Source organism: Heterodontus francisci, chromosome 30 (genome assembly GCF_036365525.1).
Source record: "Heterodontus francisci isolate sHetFra1 chromosome 30, sHetFra1.hap1, whole genome shotgun sequence".
Taxonomy (NCBI): Eukaryota; Metazoa; Chordata; class Chondrichthyes; order Heterodontiformes; family Heterodontidae; genus Heterodontus; species Heterodontus francisci.
The window spans coordinates 36,423,946-36,446,070 of record NC_090400.1 but is presented as its reverse complement, the minus strand read 5'-3'; the positions used below and the strand labels follow the sequence as shown (position 1 = coordinate 36,446,070).

Below are 22,125 nucleotides of genomic sequence, written 5' to 3'. Positions count from 1 at the left end.
TATAGATATGAAAAGCTCCTTTGTTCCTTAGCCCTCATGCACACACACACATACACATTCAAAAAAAAAGTTAACCGGGAAAAAGGATTTTGGTTTACAGCTGTTTCTGAGGAATAGAAGGAATAATAAAATTAAATTAGGTCGTCACATTCTGGTAGGATGTTTTCGGTACAGTATGTATGTGTGTGTGTGCATGAGGGCTAAGTAATGAAGGAGCTTTTCATATCAATAGATTTATCAGACCAGACAGAGAGAGTCCCCTGTCAAAGTGTTGCACTGAGGAGGTCATAACCCCTTGCGCTTTCCTTGAAAGTGCTTGCTTTTCCTATTATTGTATACAAAGTCATCATCCAAAAGTTCTAGCTATTTGCAGGTTTCCAAGTCCACCAAAAATCCTTTATTCAGATTTTTTTGAACACAAAGAATTAAGATCTTTTAGTACAAAAAAAATGAAACCTTTTGTGACACCATTACATGATATACTCCCTGAGGGATTTTTTTGAGATGACTGAATAATTTATGGGCCCAAACTTTGCACAAAGAATAACATGAGGCTATCAACGTTCACCATCATCACTGAGAAAATCAGATACTAACTTCTGTCGTCCGCACAAGTGCATTTAAATGCGAAAATCCAGAAGTCGCTGTGAGATATACCTTGCTACTCAATAAAGTGCATTCTAATAGTCGTTCCTGATAGACTCAAGACTGAAGGGCATGCAACAGCATGCTACTTGCCCATTAGTTCCCCACTACAGTTGCCATAAAAAATTAGGGCTGGTCCATTCAAGAGTAAGTGAATTTTTAACAGTTGAGTAATTACTGCCAAACCATCTCTCTGGCCCTGAAAATATCATTTTTACATATGTGGAATTTCATTCCTTTAAAATTAGTTTTGGAGAGTTTAACTTTTTTAAACATTTTCTGTTTCTCATTTTTCTCTCTCTTGCTTAATCTTTATTCTGCTTTCTGTACATGATTTAGATCTAACTATACTTCCTAGTTTTTGGTCTGCATGTCTCAGTGAGGATTCTGCAATCTGATTGGTTGAAAAGCCTCGCTGTTTCTTGCCCTGCTCACAAATGCCAAAGATGTCCTGTAGAGGGCACCACACAGGATCAGATCCCAAATTAGAACAAGTCTACGCTCAGAAGGTTGTGTGTAAACATCATAAGCAGCTGCCAGCAAGGTGAATGGCAAGTGCTGTTCCTTCGCCACTGACTGCAAAATCCGGGCCATTCATTCCTACATGCTTATTGCTTCGTTTAAAATGATGCTGCCTTAAGGAGAGGTTAAAGAAGGTGTTCAGCTTTTAAAGAAACAGAGAAGTGTGTTCCAGATATAAAAAGCTAACTTTTTAAAAAAAGGAAAGTAACTAAAGCACAACTTTTTCAATTTGTAATTAAAACTTATCAATATGTTCCCAACCTTTAGATACATTTCTTCTAATTTACTTTCAATCTGTTGATTAAGCTTAATTAAATCCATTAACTCAATTTAAAAGAACTTGGTTTTAAATCCGACAACCTGTTGAACACAATTACATTCAATTATCTTCTATTTGTGAAAGCTGTAAAGGTCAACTTCATTCAATACAACACCCCAAGCCTGCAGATTTAATTAGGGACAATTCTAATCAGGATACCTATGAAGAGGACAAGGGCAGATCAGCCGTGAATCTCATTGAATGGCAGAACAGGCTTGAGCGGCTAAATGGCCTACTTCCTGTTTCTATGGTTAAATTGAGAAAGAGATGTAGGCCTTGATTTTAACCCCAAACACCACCCTGCCCCCACCACCTGCTATAAACCAGACAGGGAACAGTTAAAGTGGAGTGGGGCACGTACACACACCTTTCTTGCCCAATGTAGCCAATTGCAATTTTAAATTATAGACAGCAACAACACATTCTCCAAGTCAGCAGGATCCTATTTAAATATGCAGCACGGGCTCCAATGAGGTCATTGGGGCCGGTCCACAATTTTAACCTGAACAGGGGAGCAGTGGTGGCTTCCCAGTCAGACAAAACCTGCCGGGAACAGCAGCTAGGACGCTAAGTTTTATTAATAATCCCTTGCTCCAGGTTTCCCACTTGCCCCCTGCTGCTGCCTCCCCACCTTGAGTTAAAATCAACACCTTAGTTTCAAATCAGGCAACCCTAAAGTTACAACTACAATCAAGATAGAAATTTTAAGATTGTACTTTAATTATATAATGGGCATGGTTTAAATTAAAACCAGGATCACAGGCATAATCCCTTAAATCAATTACTCAATTGAAACAAATAATTACAAAAGACAGATGGTAACAACATTTTGGGAGGTAACATTAAAACTGGAAGGAGTTGAAAAGTAGGTTGAAGAATTACACGAGGAGATGATAGTTATAATCCAATCTAAATTCAGAGTACAGGAAAGTGATGTAAACATGTTAAGTATTCATCTGTAATATTGTCAAGCCAATTCCAGTTCCGTTGTGCATTACTGGTTGATAGGTGTATGTCAAATTCCTGTGTTCATTACTTTTAACAAAACTGCTAGACATTTCAAATAATCCATTGGAAATAAAGTCCATAAATAGGCACAGAAGAATCGTCAATCTATTAGTGAATTCTTACTGACTTTGTTTTCCTTCCCTAGCGAGATGTCATGGGTGCAAACTAAAAGGACCCCCGAGCTCAACTCACATGATTTGACAGGTGGTGACAATGTTACGTGATTTCACAGGCTAGAATATTGTATTTTACAAATGCACTTGGGCACATCATTGTTTTAAGGCTTTGAAACAGTATGTGACTGATATGCTCATAATCATCGGAATTGCTTTCCCAGCCTAACAGATCCAACTCTTTATTGTTTTATTAATGTTTTAAATATTAAGAAATATCAAAACAGTAATTAATAGTGAACTTAGAAGGGAAATCTATCTTTGTTTAACAGTTTGTCACCAACTAAAACTTTGTCGGTTACACAACAAACTGTAATGTACAAAACATCAATTATACTGTTCTCAGAGATAGCAGCACTGTACGAGCATCTCTCTGTTTCTCCCATGCCTGTAACTTGTTCTCCTTTACTATATGCATCAAGAAAACCGTGGTCAAGGGACAAGGTGTTGCATCTCTGTCCCTGATCACACTAAATAACACCCCACTGGAAGCGGTTAGTAAATCCTGCTACCTTGGGTCCACGGTGGCAGACAATCTGTCCCTTGATGCAGAGCTCGATACATGCATAGGGAAAGCAGCTACCACCTTTGGCCAACTTGTGTAACGCACATGGGATAACACCAAACTGACCCTTAGGACCAAGCTGATGGTTTATAAGGCCTGTGTTCTCAGCACATTCCTGTATGGCTTGAAAGAAGTACAAGTAAATCGCTGCTTCACCTGAAAGGAGTGTTTGGGGCCTGGGATAGTGAGGAGAGAGGAGGTAAATGCCATTTCAGTGTAGTATACTGTATTCACTGCTCACAATGTGGTCTCCTCTACATTGGGAAGACCAAGCGCTGACTGGGTGACCGCTTTGCGGAACACCTCCGCTCAGTCCACAAGCAGGACCCTGAGCTTCCGGTTGCTTGCCATTTCAACACTCCCCCCTGCTCTCATGCTCACATCTCTGTCCTGGGATTGCTGCAGTGTTCCAGTGAACATCAACGCAAGCTCGGGGAACAGCATCTCATTTACCGATTAGGCATGCTACAGCCTGCTGGACTGAACATTGAGTTCAATAATTTCAGAGCAAGACATCCCCCATTTTACTTTCATTGCTCAGTGGCAGGGCCTTCATCTCAACATGCAAATGAAATAAAAATGATAGAATAATTACTTAATTGGTAGCGACGGCCGTCCCACGCCGATATTCCAGCCGCTGGCCAGAACTCCCATGCCTTCGGAACTCCAAACGGAATTCCGAGGCGTGACACTGGTGGGAAGGCGGGGGGGGGGGGGGGGGGTGGGGGCGGAGGAGTGAAAATTTCAGGGCGGGGGGGGCGAAGAGGGGAGAAGTATTGTAATTGGTTGTAGGGATGCTGGGAAGGGGTTGAGGGTCAAAGGTGGTGCAAGGCCAGCATATTAAAAAGTGGTTTTCAGGGGGATAGGTCATCTTATTTATGGTGAACTTAGTCGTGGGGGGGGGGTGGGAGAAAGGGGATTCAAAGTTAAAATAAAATTTCATGTACAATTTTCATCCAGCGGGAGCTTTAAGAATTTAAATTAAACTGCAGAGCTTGAAGCCCTTTACAAATGGTGCCAGCGCCTCTACGTCATCGGGATGGCCGCTGCACTCCCTCCATTTATATGAACCCCCGCACGAAATATCGTGGCACTCAGCAACAGCACATTTGCGCCTGAAGACCACCGACTTCAAAGTGCGCTGTCGCGATTTGCGGTGTGCTAATAAAATTCAGCCCAGTATTCGAGATGTGGTCTCACCAATGTCCTGTATAACTGAAGCATAACATCCTTACTTTTATTTTTAATTCCTCTCGTAATAAAGGATAGCATTCCATTAGCCTTCTTTATGACTTGCTGCACCTGCATACTACCTTTTGGGACTCATGCACTAGAACACCTAGATCCCTCTGCACTTCAGAATTCTGCAGTCATTGTCCATTTAAGTAATACTCTGCTTTTTTATTCTTCCTGCCAAAGTGAACAACTTCACATTTTCCCACATAATACTCCATCTGCCAGATTTTGGCCCACTCACTCAACCTATCTATAATCAGTCTGCAACCTCCTTATGTCTTCTTCACAACATATTTTGCTACCTATCTTTGTGTCATCTGCAAATTTAGCTACCGTGCCATCGCTCCCCTCATCTAAGTAATTGATATAAATTGTAAAAAGTTGAGGCACCAGCACAGACCCCTGCGGGCCTCCACTTGTCACATCCTGCCAATCAGAAAAGTACCCATTTATGCATACTCTGTTTTCTGCCAGACAGCCAATCTTCTATCCAAGCTAATATGTTACCCACTACACCATGAACTCCTACTTTGCGCAACAACCTTTTATGTGGCACCTTGTCAAATCCCTTCTGGAAATCTAAGTACAGTACATCAACGGGCTCCCCTTTATCCACAGCGCATGTTACTCCTTCAAAGAACTCCAATAAATTGGTTAAACATGATTTCCTTTCACAAAATCATGCTGACTATTCCCGATTACTTTGAGTTTTGTTAAGTGCCCAGTTATAGCCTCCTGAATGATCAATTCTAACACTTTCCCCACGACAAATATCAAGCTAACTGGCCTACCTGTTTTCTGCCTCCCCCATTCTTGAATAGACAGGTTATATTTGCTACTTTCCAGTCTGATGGAACCTTTCCAGAACCTAGCAAATTTTGAAAAATTAACACCAACGCATCTACTACCTTATTAGCCACCTCTTTTAAGATGCTATGATGAAGCCATTCAGGACCTGGGTACTTGTCAGTCCACAGCTCCAACAGTTTGCTCAGTACCGCTTCCTTGGTGATTGTAATTTCACCACGTTCCTCTCTTCCTTCCACCTCCTGATTTACAACTATTACTGGAATGTTTTTTGTATCTTCTATTGTGAAGACAGAGCAAAATATTTGTTCATGTCAACCGCCATTTCCTTATTATCTATTAACTCCCCATTCTCACTTTCTAGAGGACTAACATTCACTTTACTTACTCTTTTCCTTTTTAAATACCTGTAGAAACTCTTGCTATCCGTTTTTACATTTAAAGCGAGCTTCCTCTCATACTCTAATTTCTTTCTCCTGATGAACCTTTTAGTCATTCTCTGCCGTTCTTTATATTCTGGCCAATCATCTGACCTGCCATTCATCTTTGCAATTATATGCTTTTTCCTTAAGTTTGGTGCTTTCCGTAACTTCTTTAGTTAACCACAGTTGGTGGGTACTCCACTTAGAATTTTTCTTTAAAGTAGGAATATACTTATCCTGAGTATTCTTAAATGTCTACCACTGCTTCTCTATTGATTTATCGCCTAGCCTAGTAACCCAGTTCACTTCAGCTAGCTCAGCTTTCATGCCCACATAGTTGCCCTTATTTAAATGTAAAATACTAGTCTTAGACTCACTTCTCTCTTTCAAACTGTATGTAAAATTCAATCATATTGTGGTCGCTGCTACCTTGAGGTGTCTTTACTCTGAGGTCATTAATTAATCCTGTCACATTACACAATACCAAGTCTAATATAACCTGCTCTCTGGTTGGTTCCAGAACATGCTGCTCTAAGAAACTACCTCGAAAGCATTCTATGAACTCCTCATCCAGGCTACTATTGCCAGTCTGATTTTTCCAGTTTATTTGTAGATTAAAATCACCCAGGATTATTGCCGTCCCTTTACCACAAGCACCCAGTATTTCTTCTTGGATACTTCGTCCTACATTGTGATTACTGTTAGGGGGCTTGTAGACCACTCCCACAAGTGACTTCTTTCCCCTACTATTCCTCATCTCCACCCAGCTTCTCATTTAAAGCTTCTTCACAAAAATGCACCTTTGTTGTTGTTTTGATTAATAGTAAGATACATTTTTAATGCCTTTAACTTTCTGAAAATGTCTCACTGGCCCCTGATGTAAGACAAAAATTGTAATGTGGCCCTGCACGCAAAAATGTTGGGCACCCCTTCAAGCCTTTAACCTTGTGTTTTAAAATAACACAGCAGCAAAAGTAATTCGCATTGGCATTGCTTGCTTGCTAGCTAATACAGTTGTGCTGCTCTCCATTGATGTTTGTACGCTTAGCTACTTTATAGGGAGAAATATGTTTTAAATTGGACTCTGTTTAGATGGCATTAGATTGGATATATACATTATATACACATTAATCGCCCCCATGTCCATGGCTGAGTCAATAATTATGTCAAATGTCCGTGGTACAAGATGATGGTGCCTATCCCTGTTTGTTTCTAAGACCAAGGTAGAACAGAGTCTTTAAAGAGGCTCTACTCTAAACAGCTTTTGCATCTATGTACTCAAAAACCTACCTCCTAAGTTTGGATCTATTCTGTTATTATCGGTGTTTCCTTATTGGTTTTCCCAGTTTTTAAAATTGCTTTCAGTGAAGTCACTGAAAACATTTTCTTTTGTTGGTCTCCCAGCGTCTCTAGGAGCAACTGCTGTTGGAGGGGGAAACTTATATAATCTACTACAATGTCCCAGTAGACTCTGCAATGCCTCAGGACATTGGTCAGTGCTATGGTGACCCCTCAATACTCGCGTTAAGTAAGTTTATAACCTTCAAAATTAACCAACAAATAGCCAACCAAAAGAAAAGATTAACAGACATTGTTCAGTGTGTAGTCAGAAAACGCTTAACCATGTCGATCACACCAGTAAACTGACACCCACAACGATTTCCTAAAATGTATCATGCAAAACCATGCAGATGTGATGCTCAAACTGCCCCGAAGAATATTACCATTAAAAAGAGAATATATCTGAGGCATACAGAGAGCGAGAAAGAGCGAGATGGGAGACTGAAAGAATAGAAGACAAACAGAACTGAGAAAAGGAAACAAAAAGTATTGCAAAAGGAGAGACAGAATTTTTTTAATTTTTGCCCCTCAGCAATGCCACGAGAGATCAGCTTGTACATTTTAAAGTAGTCAAATATGGAGCAGCCATCTCATCAATAAATATATTAAGTATATTTTCCTTCAGAAGCTAAACTGTAAAAAGTTAGTGTGAGTACACTCGCACCGAGTTCTTCATTCACATTAGTGACCAGAAAAAGCCCCAAACATCCTGGCCCCAGTAACAGGGACAGCCAGGTTGTGTTACAGACTCAGTAACGGGGACAGCCAGAGCCAGTAACAAACTCCGTAACTGGGACAGACAGGGTCTGTAACTGACACAGTAACAGGGACAGCCAGGGTCTCTAACTGGGACAGCCAACATCAGTAACAGATTCAGTAACTGAGACAGACAGGGTCAATAACAGATTTAGGGTCTGATTTTAATCATTGGTGTATTTGTTCCCACAAATCCTACACCATTACCCAGCCCTGTTCATCCTTAATACACAAAGTTTACTTCAGCATATTTATTTTGTCTGGTTTTTAACCAAATTTATGCTAACAATTGTGTTGTAGCAGTAAGCTACTCAGAATCAGCAATTGTGAACAATAGTTTACACTGCTACGTTTTTACAGATTATCATTCAAACTATATCAAATTCAGCTCCACCTCCACTGATACATCCATCTCAATCAATGTAGCAGTGGAGTGGGGGGGTCTGGGGGAGGGGGTGTGGCCATACACATTCTTTGTAATTAAAAAGATAATTCAGCCATTAATTCTGTTTCCCCTAACAAGTGAAGGTTTTCAATCTTGTTTTCAAGCAGTTCTTGACATGAAGTACTGGAACTTAAATTCTTGCTCCAATGTCATTCTCAATGTCTTGCAGGAACTCTGGCAATATACATAGGCATGATCTCCAGAAATATGGGTGGCACAGTGGTTAACACTGCAGCCTCACAGCTCCAGTGACCCGGGTTCAGTTCTGGGTACTGCCTGTGCAAAGAACAAAGAACACCACAGCACAGGAACAGGCCATTCGGCCCTCCAAGCCTGTGCCGATCTTGATGCCTGCCTAAACTAAAACCTTCTGCACTTCTGGGGACCGTATCCCTCTATTCCCATCCTATTCATGTATTTGTCAAGATGCCTCTTAAACGTCGCTATCGTACCTGTTTCCACCACCTCCCCCGGCAGCAAGTTCCAGGCACTCACCACCCTCTGAGTAAAGAACTTGCCTCACACATCCCCTCTAAACTTTGCCCCTCGCACCTTAAACCTATGTCCCCTAGTAACTTGACTCTTTTTGTTTGCAAGTTCTCCCTGTGACCGCGTGGGTTTTCGCCGGGTGCTCCGGTTTCCTCCCACAGCCAAAGACTTGCAGGTTGATAGGTAAATTGACCATTGTAAATTGCCCCTAGAGTAGGTAGGTAGTAGGAGAATGGTGGGGTTGTGGCAGGGAATATGGGATTAATGTAGGATTAGTATAAATGGGTGGTTGTTGGTCGGCACAGACTCGGTGGGCCGAAGGGCCTGTTTCAGTGCTGTATCTCTCTATGATTCTATGGTTAGATGGTGATGTGCATGTTCATTTGCCAACAACAGCATGATCAATTAATTAAAATAAAGTTGTACTGTAGTCCCTCAAATTGTGCTTTGTGTCTGTGAACACACCAGCACAAACAAACAGCAACAATTATGTGAAGTCCATCATGTTTTATGCATGTGTGATCATAAACACATCAGAGTTAGAGGGCAACTGTGACAGGAAATTAGAATTCATCTTCAATATTTCTGCCCAGTGTCACACAGGCCCCCACCTGCCAAGAATGAGGTATATTAATTTTGCCACACTGGCATTAAATTTCAAATTGTTGCTGGGAAGAAGGCCTGTTAAAAGGGGTTGCCAGGCCCCTGGCTGGAAAGACATTTTTGCATATTAACAGACAGTGTTTGTAGACAAAGGACCATTCCCTGACACACACTCAATACACAGGGCCAAGACATGGTCAGACCAGTTAGTCACATGACTAACCTGCTTGGCAACCTGGGGATTTCTTAATTGTAGAGTTTGAACTGACAACCGGCAGAAAGCTCTTTGTTCCTGGATTGAAAAGACCTCTCCTGATCAGTTCACCACAGACTCTCCTGCCTACTCCCATCTCTTTCTCACGGAACACCAAAACCCATTGAAGACACATGAACCCCAAGACAGAAAAGTCTCCTACAGTGAACAAGGTTTAAGAAGAATACTGGGCCCCAACGAAAAGCAAGATCTACCTACAATCAAGGACTATAGAGTGAGCTTGAAGAACCGTAACAACTCCTCTTCAGATATTGCCTCAAACTTTTCCACTTTATTTTTCTTCTGCTCTTTCTATCCCTATCTGCATGTGTGTATCACATTTGCATGTTAGCGTGGGCATGTTGGGTATCCGTAGGTATTAACTGAATTAGAGTTTAAGTTTAATAAATTTCACTTTTCTTCTTTAGACTTGAGAAAACCTGTTGTGCTGGTTTCTTTGCCTTATAATTGGAAAGCGGTGAACAAGGATTCACCAAGGGGGAGCTAAAAACAGTGTGTTTAAAATTAAACCCTGTTACAGTAAAACCAGGTGAAGGCTGAAAGGGAACCCTAGACCTCTTTCTCACCTGGTCATAACACAGCATAACACTGTCAGTTTAGGTACACCATGCACCCAGTGCCTGCACTAAGCATTCTAACACCAGATGTGGTATTTGTCAGATGTTATCAATGGCTTCCCCTGTCAATGTACACGAGGCTTCAGCTGAAATAGTCAATACTCCTTCATAATTGGAGAATGTACATGGTACATTCTTACCCATCATCTGATTTTCTTAGATAGGAACAGTCATTTTATGGAATTTGCCAAGAGTTCAAATTTCAATTGAGATATAAAATATACCCAAGTGTGAACACTGACATATCAATTTATATGACATTTATACAGCCTATGTTCCAATGTTAAAGAAGTATGAATAACTCTAAAACCTCTGCATGCTTTAATGTAATTGTTGCACCCTAATTGTTGTAATTGTGCATACTAAGAAAATCATATATATATGCAACTCTTATTTAGCAGCGTCCATTATGAGGAATTTATCCTGAGGAGTCATCTTCTTTGAAGCATAATTGTTGTACAATTCAGACAGTTTTAAAAATTATGTTCTAATGTTCTTATCTGAACTATGCAAAGTATTTCTAGTAAATGTGCCTGAATGCAGGGATAGGCCATTTATCTTATATAACCTCAGATTGTCAGTTAGCTTTTTTTAAAAAAAAGCATTGGTTTGTAACATTTCCTCTATTCTATAATACTGCCCTTTCCTGGCTGCACACTTCAAAATACTGGTTGCTGATAATGCAGGGGATTGACGGGTAAAAAAAAGAGGATTTCTAGTTAATGGTGTATGACATCCAGGTCATGAACACATCAAATCATTCATGTCGGTTAAAGAAAGGTTATATTCTACTTGGGAATCTAGATACTTAACTGTTTACTGTTTTGATTAAGCTTCAAATTGATTGCCAGGACAGAGCACAGGTAAAATCACACTTTCTGGGCAATGATTCCTTGTTGAGAGAGAGCTCACTGTGGAAGGCTAAATGGATTTTCTTTTTTATAATTCAAATCAGTGAAATAGTGGAAATAAGAAATGAGGGAGGAGAAATTCATGAATATGCATCCAGTTCACAATGGCAGAATAATGTTTTCCTCCAAGTAAATGTTCTATTACATTAATGTTTCAAAGAAATATATATTCATCCACATTTCTACACTGGTAAATGTTACAAAAATTATCTGTACACAAACTGTTGACTATGCTTTAAAACCACCAGACTGATGCATTTCCAATGTTATATGCATTAAAACTTGCAGTCTGATGTAATCACGAAACAGCCATTTTGTGTGACAATGTAAAAACCTGTCAGTGACATCATGAACCTAGAGAGCTACCCACAGTCTTCTGTTCCTGTTCATAAGGTCTCTGGAAAGGTTCTGATGAAAGGTCACAGACCTGAAACATTAACTTAGCTTCTCTCTCCACAGATGCTGCCAGACCTGCTGAGTATTTCCAACACTTTTGTTTTTGTTTCAGATTTCCAGCATCTGCAGTATTTTGCTTTCACCTTTGGGATATTTGTTGTATTTTGGTTATAGTTCCTAGGCAGGGACCTCCCTCCTCTAAATGTGTACTATTATATATATAATATAAGGTTTATATGATTCACCAATTAACCACCTGGCCCTGGAGGGTTTCCTTTTGTAGTGGGGCAGTGGGTAGTGGAATTGTAGGGTGGGGGTGTTATGTTAAGTGCTTAGCTAGCTTCAAGTCAAAATGATTTGGCACAACAGTATAGGATTTGGGAATTTATAAAATGAGAATAGATCACATACAGCACCAACTATCTGCAATTTTGTAAAATTACCCCTAAAATTCCTTTGCATTGTAATGAGTAGAACCCTGGCACTGGGGTCGATGCTTACTCTGACAGAAAGATTACTAGTTCTCAATGTAGGATCAAGCATTAACAGCTCATAGCCATGGTTTAAATGGGGAATGGGAGGGGCAGCTCACAAGTACACAAGTATAAATTTTACTTCTATAATTATGGATTTTTAAAGAAAGTAATCAGGCATTAATCTAAAAGCCATCTTGCTCGCTACAAGCTTATGTGGGATGTGAATCCTGTAGTACCAAGTTTTTGCTGCCACCTTGAACCATCATTTGGAATTAATTGGTCGAGTTCACTTATTTGGTTCACATAAGCTTACCCAGCTCAAAGACTGCTGCATAACGGACTGATACCACAGCATCCTTGATGGCAGGAAATGCATTGGGGTTTTTTTTGTTTAGCATAGTGATTAGTCATAAGCAGCTTTCTGAGATCTCAGCAGGCAATTTAACCAATATTACATGAAAAGGTTATAATAATAAACAGCAGACTCTGGAGCAACAAAAAAAGAGTTAGCCAGAATTCACCGGCACTCAGTGTACAATAATAATAGTGACCTTCCAACATCCTTCGGAAAGCCACATATTTAATAACACTGCACTTGCTTATGTTACAAACTGCAATATCCTTTTTAGAGCAAAATGGCCCAGAAAAATTTCCATATTGTGACATTGCTGTAAATGTTCACTGGATGCTATATTATTTAAAAGCCATGGGAGGGAGTTTAAAAGCAGTAATGGAATCTCAGAGTGTGTGTAAAATATATAAATTGCTTCAAGGGCACTCTTTTGGCCTATGATGTCATCTAAGGCCTTTATATTGAGTTGTTGCCTTTAAACTCTCTCCTCCCCAACATGCCATTGGAAGCTGCATTAAAATTTTAAGTTCTCTTAATTGCCGATTAGTCTTCGGAACGATGTCACTACTTTGTTTTAAGATGCATTTTCAGTGCAACTGCAGCCCAGCAGTTACTGTGCAGGTAATTTATTTAAAAGCCTGATCTTACATCTGTTTTAATTTCATTTTGTCTTTCTTATCAAACGCACTGAACATGCTGGCTGGATTGCCTTTCATGCCGTTATGCAATCTGCATATCAATATTGATAAAATTCTACTTCACCAAGACTGGAGTCATTAAGAGTCAGAGCTCCTCCTCTTAAAGAATAGAGGAGATAACCGGTGTATAATGGTAGACTGCACTGATATTTGTTCAGTGCAAAGTTATATTGCTCTTCATTTTTCAAAATATTGTCAAGTTAGAAATTTGACAGCTCTATCAACTGTTCTGTAAAGCTGTGATTATCTCATGCTCTACGTTGGTAATTATTAACAATCCATTATATTACTTTAATAATTTAGGTAGAAATGTAGTAAAACACAAGTAAAAATAATGGGGATTAAAGAGCTAAGCCTAGTGAATAACTTAGTTACAATTAGGAAGTAAGGGTCTAGAATTCCCTTTAGTGACTAAGGAATGTCACAAGCGGCACTAAATTTACAGAGTTATGTTTAATAAACTGGCGTTCATTGCCCCATCTGGTAGCTTTCCATATGCCATCAATTGGAACCTGATTGAGAGGTGCCCAGAAAACAGCCATGGAACAGATGAAATTACTTTTCCAAGATGAAGTTTTTTGAAGTAATCAATTTAATCAATAATGGGAATGCAGTAGGTGTTGTATATACAGCTGTCAGAAGGCATTTAACAGGTTGTATCATAAGAGGCCTGTTACAAAGATTCAGGGGTACCAATGGAAATATAGTTCCATGAATATAAAGCTGCTAATGTTCAGATCAGAACTGAATGTGAAGTTCTGTACCCCTGCGGTCCATGTCTGTGTGTCTGTGTGTGTGATAAAAAGTCATCTCCAGTAAAGACATATTATATTCCTAACTTTTAAGATATGAAATTTATTCAATGTGGACTCTTTGATATTGACTTTTCCTTTAAAAAAAAAAGTGGAATTTGTGCTGCAAAGACGGCCACCAAAGTTCAGATCACCTGGCCTGTATATTCTTACACTGCTTCACTGTCTCAAAACTACACCCATTCTGAAAACATTAAGAGACATTCCTGAATTGAATGGGTTCTTCTGAGATAAAGAAGATGTGAAGTAGCCACATTATAAACAGTCTGGTACCCATCCAGACAGCAATAAATAACCATGGATTCTACATCCTGGCCCATTGTGTGATCACATCAGGAGAGGAAGCCATGCATCAACTAGCAAACTCTAAGTTGATGGATTTTGACCTTAAAAGGCAAGCCTCTGGAGAGAGAGGTAGATTCACAACATCAGAAAGTAATCGAACCAGTGGCTGTGGAAAAAGTCCAGCAATGCAAGGAAGGAGCCCTGCTGCTAATTCTACACTTCAAATTGCTGCAGCACAGAACTGAAAGTGACCACCACCTCTAGTCTGAAGTCTTAACCACCAGAAATCTACAACACCTCAACAAGTTCAAGATTACAAACACCCGGGCCTACACCTTTAAAAGAGACTGTCCTTCCAAGAAGATTCAACAGGTTTACCGTAAATGATGAACGCCTACCTCACTTTAAACCACTTACCCTTCTCCCTTTCTATATATGCGTGTGTGCGTGAATGTGTGCATGAGTGGTGTTGCAAACATTTCTTGAATCATGTAAAAATAAATTACCTTTTGTTTAACCTATGAGAAAACTTGTCATTTGTCTGTTTATTTGATCCTGAAAACATTCAGGGCCTAAATCATCATTTTAAACAAAACACAATTGCCCTCAGTTGCGAGGCGAACAGTGAGAACAACTTTATCACTTGTCCGTAACTATATATGTATATTATATATTTATATTATCTGTAGACTTGAGTATAGCAAATAGAATCTCTAAATATGCTGACAACACAAAAGTAAGGCGTTTGGCAAACAGCGAGGTGGATTGTAAAAGACTTCAGAAAGACAAATTAATAGAATGAGCAGACAGGTGACAGATGCAATTTAATGTGGCTAAGTGTGAAATAACATTTTTGGGGGAGTGGTGGGAAGCAGGAATTGGGTGTATACACTTGTTAGAAAAACAAAAGCAAATTTTGTTTGATAACGTTCCCGTGAATCACCTGAGAATGCTTTACTACTTTACTGATACTATATAAATGCAAGTTGTTGTTGAAAGACACTGAAGAATGTGGATGAACAAAGGGATTTAGGATTTCAAATACATAACTCAATGATCACAAGTGCAGGTAACTATAACTGAAATATTCAACAGCATTTGGGTTTTAAAAATAAGGGTGTAGAATACAAGATTAAAGAATTAGTGATAAATCTGTCCAATGTATCACTGTTATTATAGGGGTGTGTAGTTTTGGGCTATCCATCTTTAAGTGCCTGAATTACTCTGTACAAGAAATATAATAACATGGTAAAAATGATGTTCTAGTTCAGGTTTGTATAGTGGGGAATAAAATAAGGGAATATGAATTTTTTCATCTAAATGAAAATGAGAGATGGACTTGGGTCACAGCAATGGACTGTTCTGAACAAATGCCAAAAGCCTACAATAAGGCCTTGCAATTCAGTAGCTATGAGTCAAAACTAATGCCAACAGTGTAGTTTTTCAAGGAAGAAATTTGAATTCACTTGTTCAAAGATTCATTACTTTGTGGAGAGTTCGATTAAAATCCCTACTAGGAATGACTGGGGGCTTAACTGGGCATAGTTTTCAGTTTGTGTTAAATAGGATAACAATAGATGACCTCCTAATGATCAGTACACAAATGACAGATCCAAACTACCTGCAACATGAACCTGGATGGAGCTAGGTTTTAAACCAACTGTTACGACCGAGTGAGAAAGGGGTCTAGGGGTTCCCTCTCAGTCTTTTCCTGGTTTGACCGTAACAGAGTTTAATTTTTAAAAACACCATGTTTTAGCTTCCCTCTCAGTGAACCCTTGTTTACTGCTCTCCAATTGTAATGGCAAAGAAATCAACCAGACAGGTTTTCTTAGATTTAAACAAAAAAGGTGTAAGTTTATTCACCTTAAAACTCTAATTTGGTTAAAACTGCTCAAAATGCGCGACGCAACCACGCTAGTATGCATACACGATAACTGCACATACAGATAGAGACAGAAACGGAGAAAGAATCAAGGGGAAAGGTTTTAAGCAATAACTGGAGTTCATTTACTATCTTTTGAGTTTGATATAAAGTCTTTGATTGCAGTTAAATCTTGCTGTCTTGTTGGGACCCAGGGCACTTACAAACTTGTTTCGATGGTTTTCTGTCTTGAGGCTTAGTTTCCTTCGTAGGTCCCCGTCTTTGCGAGAGACAGAGAGAGAGATACCTTCCTTCTCTGTTGTCTTCAAATTGCAGTCTGAATCAAACTGTTCTGTAAACACAATTCAAAACTAAACCTGGGCCAGCAGGTTCGTCATGTGAACAGCTTTTTAAAAAAAAACTCTTCAGCATTTTTGTGGATTGTCCATCTTAGCAGACATCCTCAGTAGGGGGGTGGAGGGGGCAGGAATGCTGGCTTTTTATACATTCAATGTCTGGTGATCAAAATCCATTTGGGTTAATTGGATCAGGGAGCAGTTCTATTGTTTTCTCCAGGCAACTGTCTCTTAGAATGCAAATGTTTCCAGCCACTGCTGTGATCTCTTTAAACAAGTCATCTTTTCAGTCCAGCAACAGTTTACAATTAATGTTCCATATGGTGAATTTAATATGCCTCATTCGGGGCAGGTGGGGTCTTCATGACACCTCCACACCCAATGGAATGAAATGCAAATTTTAGAAGAGTATTTCATTAAAAAGGACTAGAGAGAAAAGTACAGGAAAACACACATACAGCTCTCTCATTCATTCGCATGCATTCAGAAATCCTTAAAATTTGTTACCGCCTGTCTTTTCTTGGTAGTAGTGCTGCTTTAAACTGCCCTTTTTGGCATCCCAATAAACAGGTGATTTTTGGGTAAGTTTTTCAGTCTGCACATTTCCATGACTGCCTGGGGTGTCTTTGTTCCTGTTGAGGTCTGCAGGGGGAGGGGTAGATTTAACTAGCCCTAAGTTGGAATTCTGCTCAGCAGAGTCAGTATGGGTGGATCCATTCTGAACTCTCAGTGCTTTGATGAGTCGTGCAAGGGCTTTTCATCTTGGGGGATGGTTGGTTCCATTTATTCCTGACTGTGGGGGGGGCGGGGGGGGGGGCTTCTTTACTAATCTTCCCTTTGTCCTCTGGGATGCTCCTGCTTGCAGGTATTTGTCCAGATTCTACTGCACTCTCCTGCGGCTCTTCGACTAGGTGAGGCATCATCCTCACAGTTTCTCTGCCCTCTTGAGGACTTTTTTTGTCTCTGCAGGTTTCTGTAAATGCTGTTAGCATCTCTGGTGGCGTGCTTCTGGTGTCTGCATTTACATAGGTAGATGTGGGGTCAAACATTTCGGGGTTGGCTGACCGGACAGCAGGGGTTTCCATTTGGGATTCATCTCAGATCTCCTTTAACCTGCCCTCTTTGTCCCTTTATCCCCATTCCTCACTAACCGTTTGCCAGCCCTGTGCCTGTCTGTCCCCTTTTCGTCTCGGCAGGGGTCCCTTACAGTTCACCAGCCCTCTGCTGCAGGGTCCTCCAAACAGTGAAACAGGACTTAGGGGTACAGATTTCACTGTAGGTTGGGCTTTCCCCTCAGCCTGGCACATGTGGCAGCTGCTTACTTCTCTCAAACTCCAAGTAAGTTTGATCAGCTTGCTTCTTAAGGGTTCTAAACATTTGGCAATAGGCTTCTGGTACTAACTCATATGCCTCGAGGACAGCATTTTTTGTCAGTTCATAATTTGATGAACTCTCATCTGGCAACCGGGAATAAACCTCATGGGCTTTTCCTATTAACTTGCTTTGCAGCAGGAGAGTCCAACTCTCAGCCAGCCACTTTAACTACCTTATAAGTTTTTGAAAAAATACAAAAAATGCTTCCATATCTCCCTCATTGAATTTTGGAATCAATTGGGAAAATTTTAACAATTCTGTACCCAGCGTTGAATTACGATCCTCCATATTTGCCATGCTTTCACTGGGATTACTCTGTGGCCCCCTAGTGAACTCAAGCTACCTCAGCTCTCTCTCTTCATATTTCTTCTGGAAGGCTCTCTCTTTCTCTCTCTGCTCTTTCTCTTTCCAGTCTCTCTCTTTCTCTTTCTTCAAATTCATGTTTCCTCTGTTCCAATTGTATCTTTGCTAGCAATGCCCTGTTGGAGTCTATTTCTAACCCTGTTTCTGCTTCTTCAGATTCAAGGGAAAAATGGTTGGCCACTAGTCTTAGGAGACTAGTTCAGACTTTCTAGCGTTGGCACAGACAGTGATCCCACACTGCTCAGCCATTTTTCTCAACTTTTCCATAGACAGTGCTTTTAACTTATCCCAAGTTACTTCACCCTGGCTTTTTACACATTCAATGTCTGGTGATCAAATTAATTTGGGTTAATTGGATCAGGGAGCAGTTCTATTGTCTTCTCCAGGCAACTGTCTCTAAGAATGCAAGTGTTTCCAGCCACTGCTGTGATCTCTTTAAACAAGTCATCTTTTCAGTCCAGCAACAGTTTAAAATTAATGTTTCATATGGCAAAATTAATATGCCTCATTCGTGGAAGGTGGGGTCTTCATGACACCAACATTAAACTAACATTAAATAATCCAGAACATTTGGAACATCTCATAGGACAGGGCTAGATGATTTGGTAAAATACAGATGCAGAGCTACAGCCTGTAGTTCTCTATGTGGACATAGTTTAACACATACATATCACAAAAACACCACCAGAAAATACCAATTTAAAACAATATATTCAATAGCTACCTGGTTGGTATAAGTAGTTGAAAGATTGCTTCATGAACATGGTTCAGTTTGATACCAATTTGATTTGTCTACCACATACTTCGAGAGAGACTCCGCTATGGATGACTGACAGGTGTCAGCAAGGTACCAGTAAATTTAACTGCCTACTGAAACAGAATGTAGAGTAGATTTGAATACATTCTTGACAGAAATGCACATTTGGATCAGATGCTGTATTATATCTTGTACAATTAATGATTTTCAATCATTTTTTCTGCCATACAATATTTAGTGCAGTAGTCAATCTGTGTGCATTGACCTGTGCAATCAATCACTCTTATATATACTTAAATTCATGTAGAGCTGTTTGCCATTTATTTGTAAAAATATTTAAATATATCATAACATGAAAGGCAGAACCATCACCCACTCATAATTACATTTATTGCACTTGGCCGACATATACATATAAAATCAACCCAGTCCCACATCATCACAATTGCTCTTAACAGCCCTCTTAAGTGCCCTAACAAGCCATTCAGTTGCATCAAATCACTCAAAGCCAATGAAGGTCCATCAACACCTTTTCAGGACCACTAGGTGTAGCCAGCAAATGGCACTCACATTCCAAGAATTAATTTATTTTTAAATGAAAGTGTTTTCTTCCTTTCTTGAAATCCAAGTCTCAGAGGCGAAAGGAAAATTCCCTAATTAAATTTATACCCACAGTATTATTTATTAAGTTAACAAAAAGACAAATAAGTTTATGAAAAATTAATCTCAATTCTTTATCGTGGTTTGATTGCTTAAAAGGTTAACCAAATTGCTGTATAAACAAAATTTTAAAAAACGATTTCATTGATTTATATCAATCGAAACTTTTCATGCCAAAATGCTGTTGACCTTGGGAGGGTTCCACTCAATAGGGCCAAATTTTGAGCATGCCCAGTAACAGCACACTCAGAAAATTAGGTTTTATATGTCAAATTTTAGCAATCAACAAACCCTGTTAATATTGACTGATTCTTTTTGCCAGAGGTCCTCCAACTAATGAGCCATATACAGGCAAATCAAGTAGTTCACAAAATCTATTTTGTAATGCTCTCCGAGGAAAGATGAAACACTAAAGAGACATGAAACAGTAGAGGGTTGAGTATTTCATTAACACACCGAATGTATGATTACGTTACCAGCGACAGTAGGCCGTTCAAAATTTCTTCCCCTCTTTTGGGGACACTCCCTCTGTGGCAGTATTGTCTTCCTTGTATCATCATGCTATGACACAGTGTACTATTACATTGGCCAACTATACTGCTACATTTTGCAATTCTGAATTTTCACTGTTATGTTTAAACAAGTTGATAATTTTTAAAACAATAATTGTGTCCACATCTGTCTGTAACTGGGCTTTAGTTTGTCTTTCACCTTCTAACTGGGTAATTTTACAAGTCCATTTGTCTGCATAGAGCTTCACCTGCTGGTAGCTGGTATCAGAAATTTGACCATGACCTTCCCATGATTTCCCTTCTTCTTATCTTCTGCTCCTTCTGTCTACCTGTTGCTCTTTCTCTTTGTCTTTTGCATACTTTTTCCTGTTGTTGGCTCCACATCTCTCCATTTGTCTCTAACTTTAATCTCTCACTTTCTGTGAGTCTCTCCTTTCTTCCTGGTGCTCTTTATTCTCTGTCTCCCCCATGGTCTCTTTCTAGGCCCTGATACCTAGTGGGAATTTTAACGTGGGTGAAGGCATGGGTTTGGGTGTTGGTGGAGGGTACAATCCCGGAAAAAGATGAGCGTGTCATGAAGCTGGCTCCAACATGCCAACTTGCGTATTTAACCCCAGCACGTTAGGCTGCCTGCACCCTCGCTGGAGAGGCGGGCTGTCAATTCTAAATATGTTAATTGCTCAATTAGAGCAATATTAACATGAGTTTTGCAATTTAACATTGGCTGCACAGGTTTCCTGAGCTTCCTGGTACTTGCCAATGAAAGCATAGTGAGAAAGCAGCAGCAATTGAGGGGACTGAAGCCATGACAGGGAAATATGCCAGCTGTTTCCTTACTTGCTTGTGGAAAGGATTTGTTCACAGTACTTGTGCTGAGAGATCACTTTGAATATGTCTTTACATACTGTTACGACCCAGGCAGGAGGAGTGCACTGTTAATTCAGTCCCACTTCTCCACAGGTCACAACATATCAGTAAATTTTCCCACTTACCGAAACAGTCAATCAGATACTCTATTTGTTCCCAGAATAAAGGACACCAACCAGGTTTCTTTAATGAACAACAAAATTATCCGTTTACTATAAACCAAGTCTCAACCAATAATTAAGTAAATATATACACCAATTGAAATATTAAAGCCTTGTTTTTAGTTTTAGTTTTAGAGATACAGCACTGAAACAGGCCCTTCGGCCCACCGAGTCTGTGCCGACCATCAACCACCCATTTATGCTAATCCCACACCAATCCCATATTCCTACCACATCCCCACCTGTCCCTATTTTTCCCTACCACCTACCTATACTAGAGGCAATTTATAATGGCCAATTTACCTACCAACCTGCAAGTCTTTTGGCTTGTGGGAGGAAACCGGAGCACCCGGAGAAAACCCACGCAGACACAGGGAGAACTTGCAAACTCCACACAGGCAGTCCCAGGATTGAACCCGGGTCGCTGGAGCTGTGAGGCTGCAGTGCTAACCACTGCGCCGCCCTAACACACACACACACTTAACCTGGGAGAATAAAAAAAGAAAAAGGATTTTTGTTTGCAGCTGTTACAAAAAAATAGAAGGAAATAAAAAAAAAACATACTAGATAGCGGATGTGGAAGTCCTTTGTTTTGGCGAGGTGTCCCAAAGGCAAATAGGTGACTGCCACGAGGAATCCTTCCAGGTGATGTTGATGAACAGTTTGTTTGGGTAGGCATTCAAAGAAATTCAACTACAGAAGGCTTCACACAGGTCTTCCATCAGGTATGCAGCAACAAAGGTTTCAGTTCTAACACATTTGATGCAAAGTTCTTTAAAAGATGCAAGGTTTCTGCCAACATTCACGATTTCTTCAAAGTGCACGAGGCAACAGTACAACTTCATACAGGCTTTTGCTTTTCAAAAGCAGGGATTCTTCAGAGAGAGGTAACAGTGGTTTGTATTTTCTTCTGATCTCCTGGCAGATCCATAAACAAACTCCAACTGCCTCTATTAGTCCAAAACCAGCTGGTTTTTAACAGTTCAAAATGAAACCAACTGGAGTTGAGGCCGAGGATCAGCCATGACCATACTGAATGTCAGAGTAGCTCAAGGGGCT

General features: G+C 40.0%; 1 protein-coding gene across 1 annotated transcript in view; it reads right to left on the bottom strand.

Moving 5' to 3' along the window:
- pitpnm3 (PITPNM family member 3) overlaps positions 1 to 18,899 on the bottom strand; it is a 493,326-nt gene extending 474,427 nt beyond the window's left edge. Inside the window, exon 1 of the mRNA XM_068010378.1 lies at positions 18,834 to 18,899. Within this exon, the coding sequence (XP_067866479.1) occupies positions 18,834 to 18,873 (40 nt within the window). The 5' untranslated portion in view covers positions 18,874 to 18,899. The remainder of the gene's footprint in view (positions 1 to 18,833) is intronic.
- Positions 18,900 to 22,125: the final 3,226 nt, after the last annotated feature.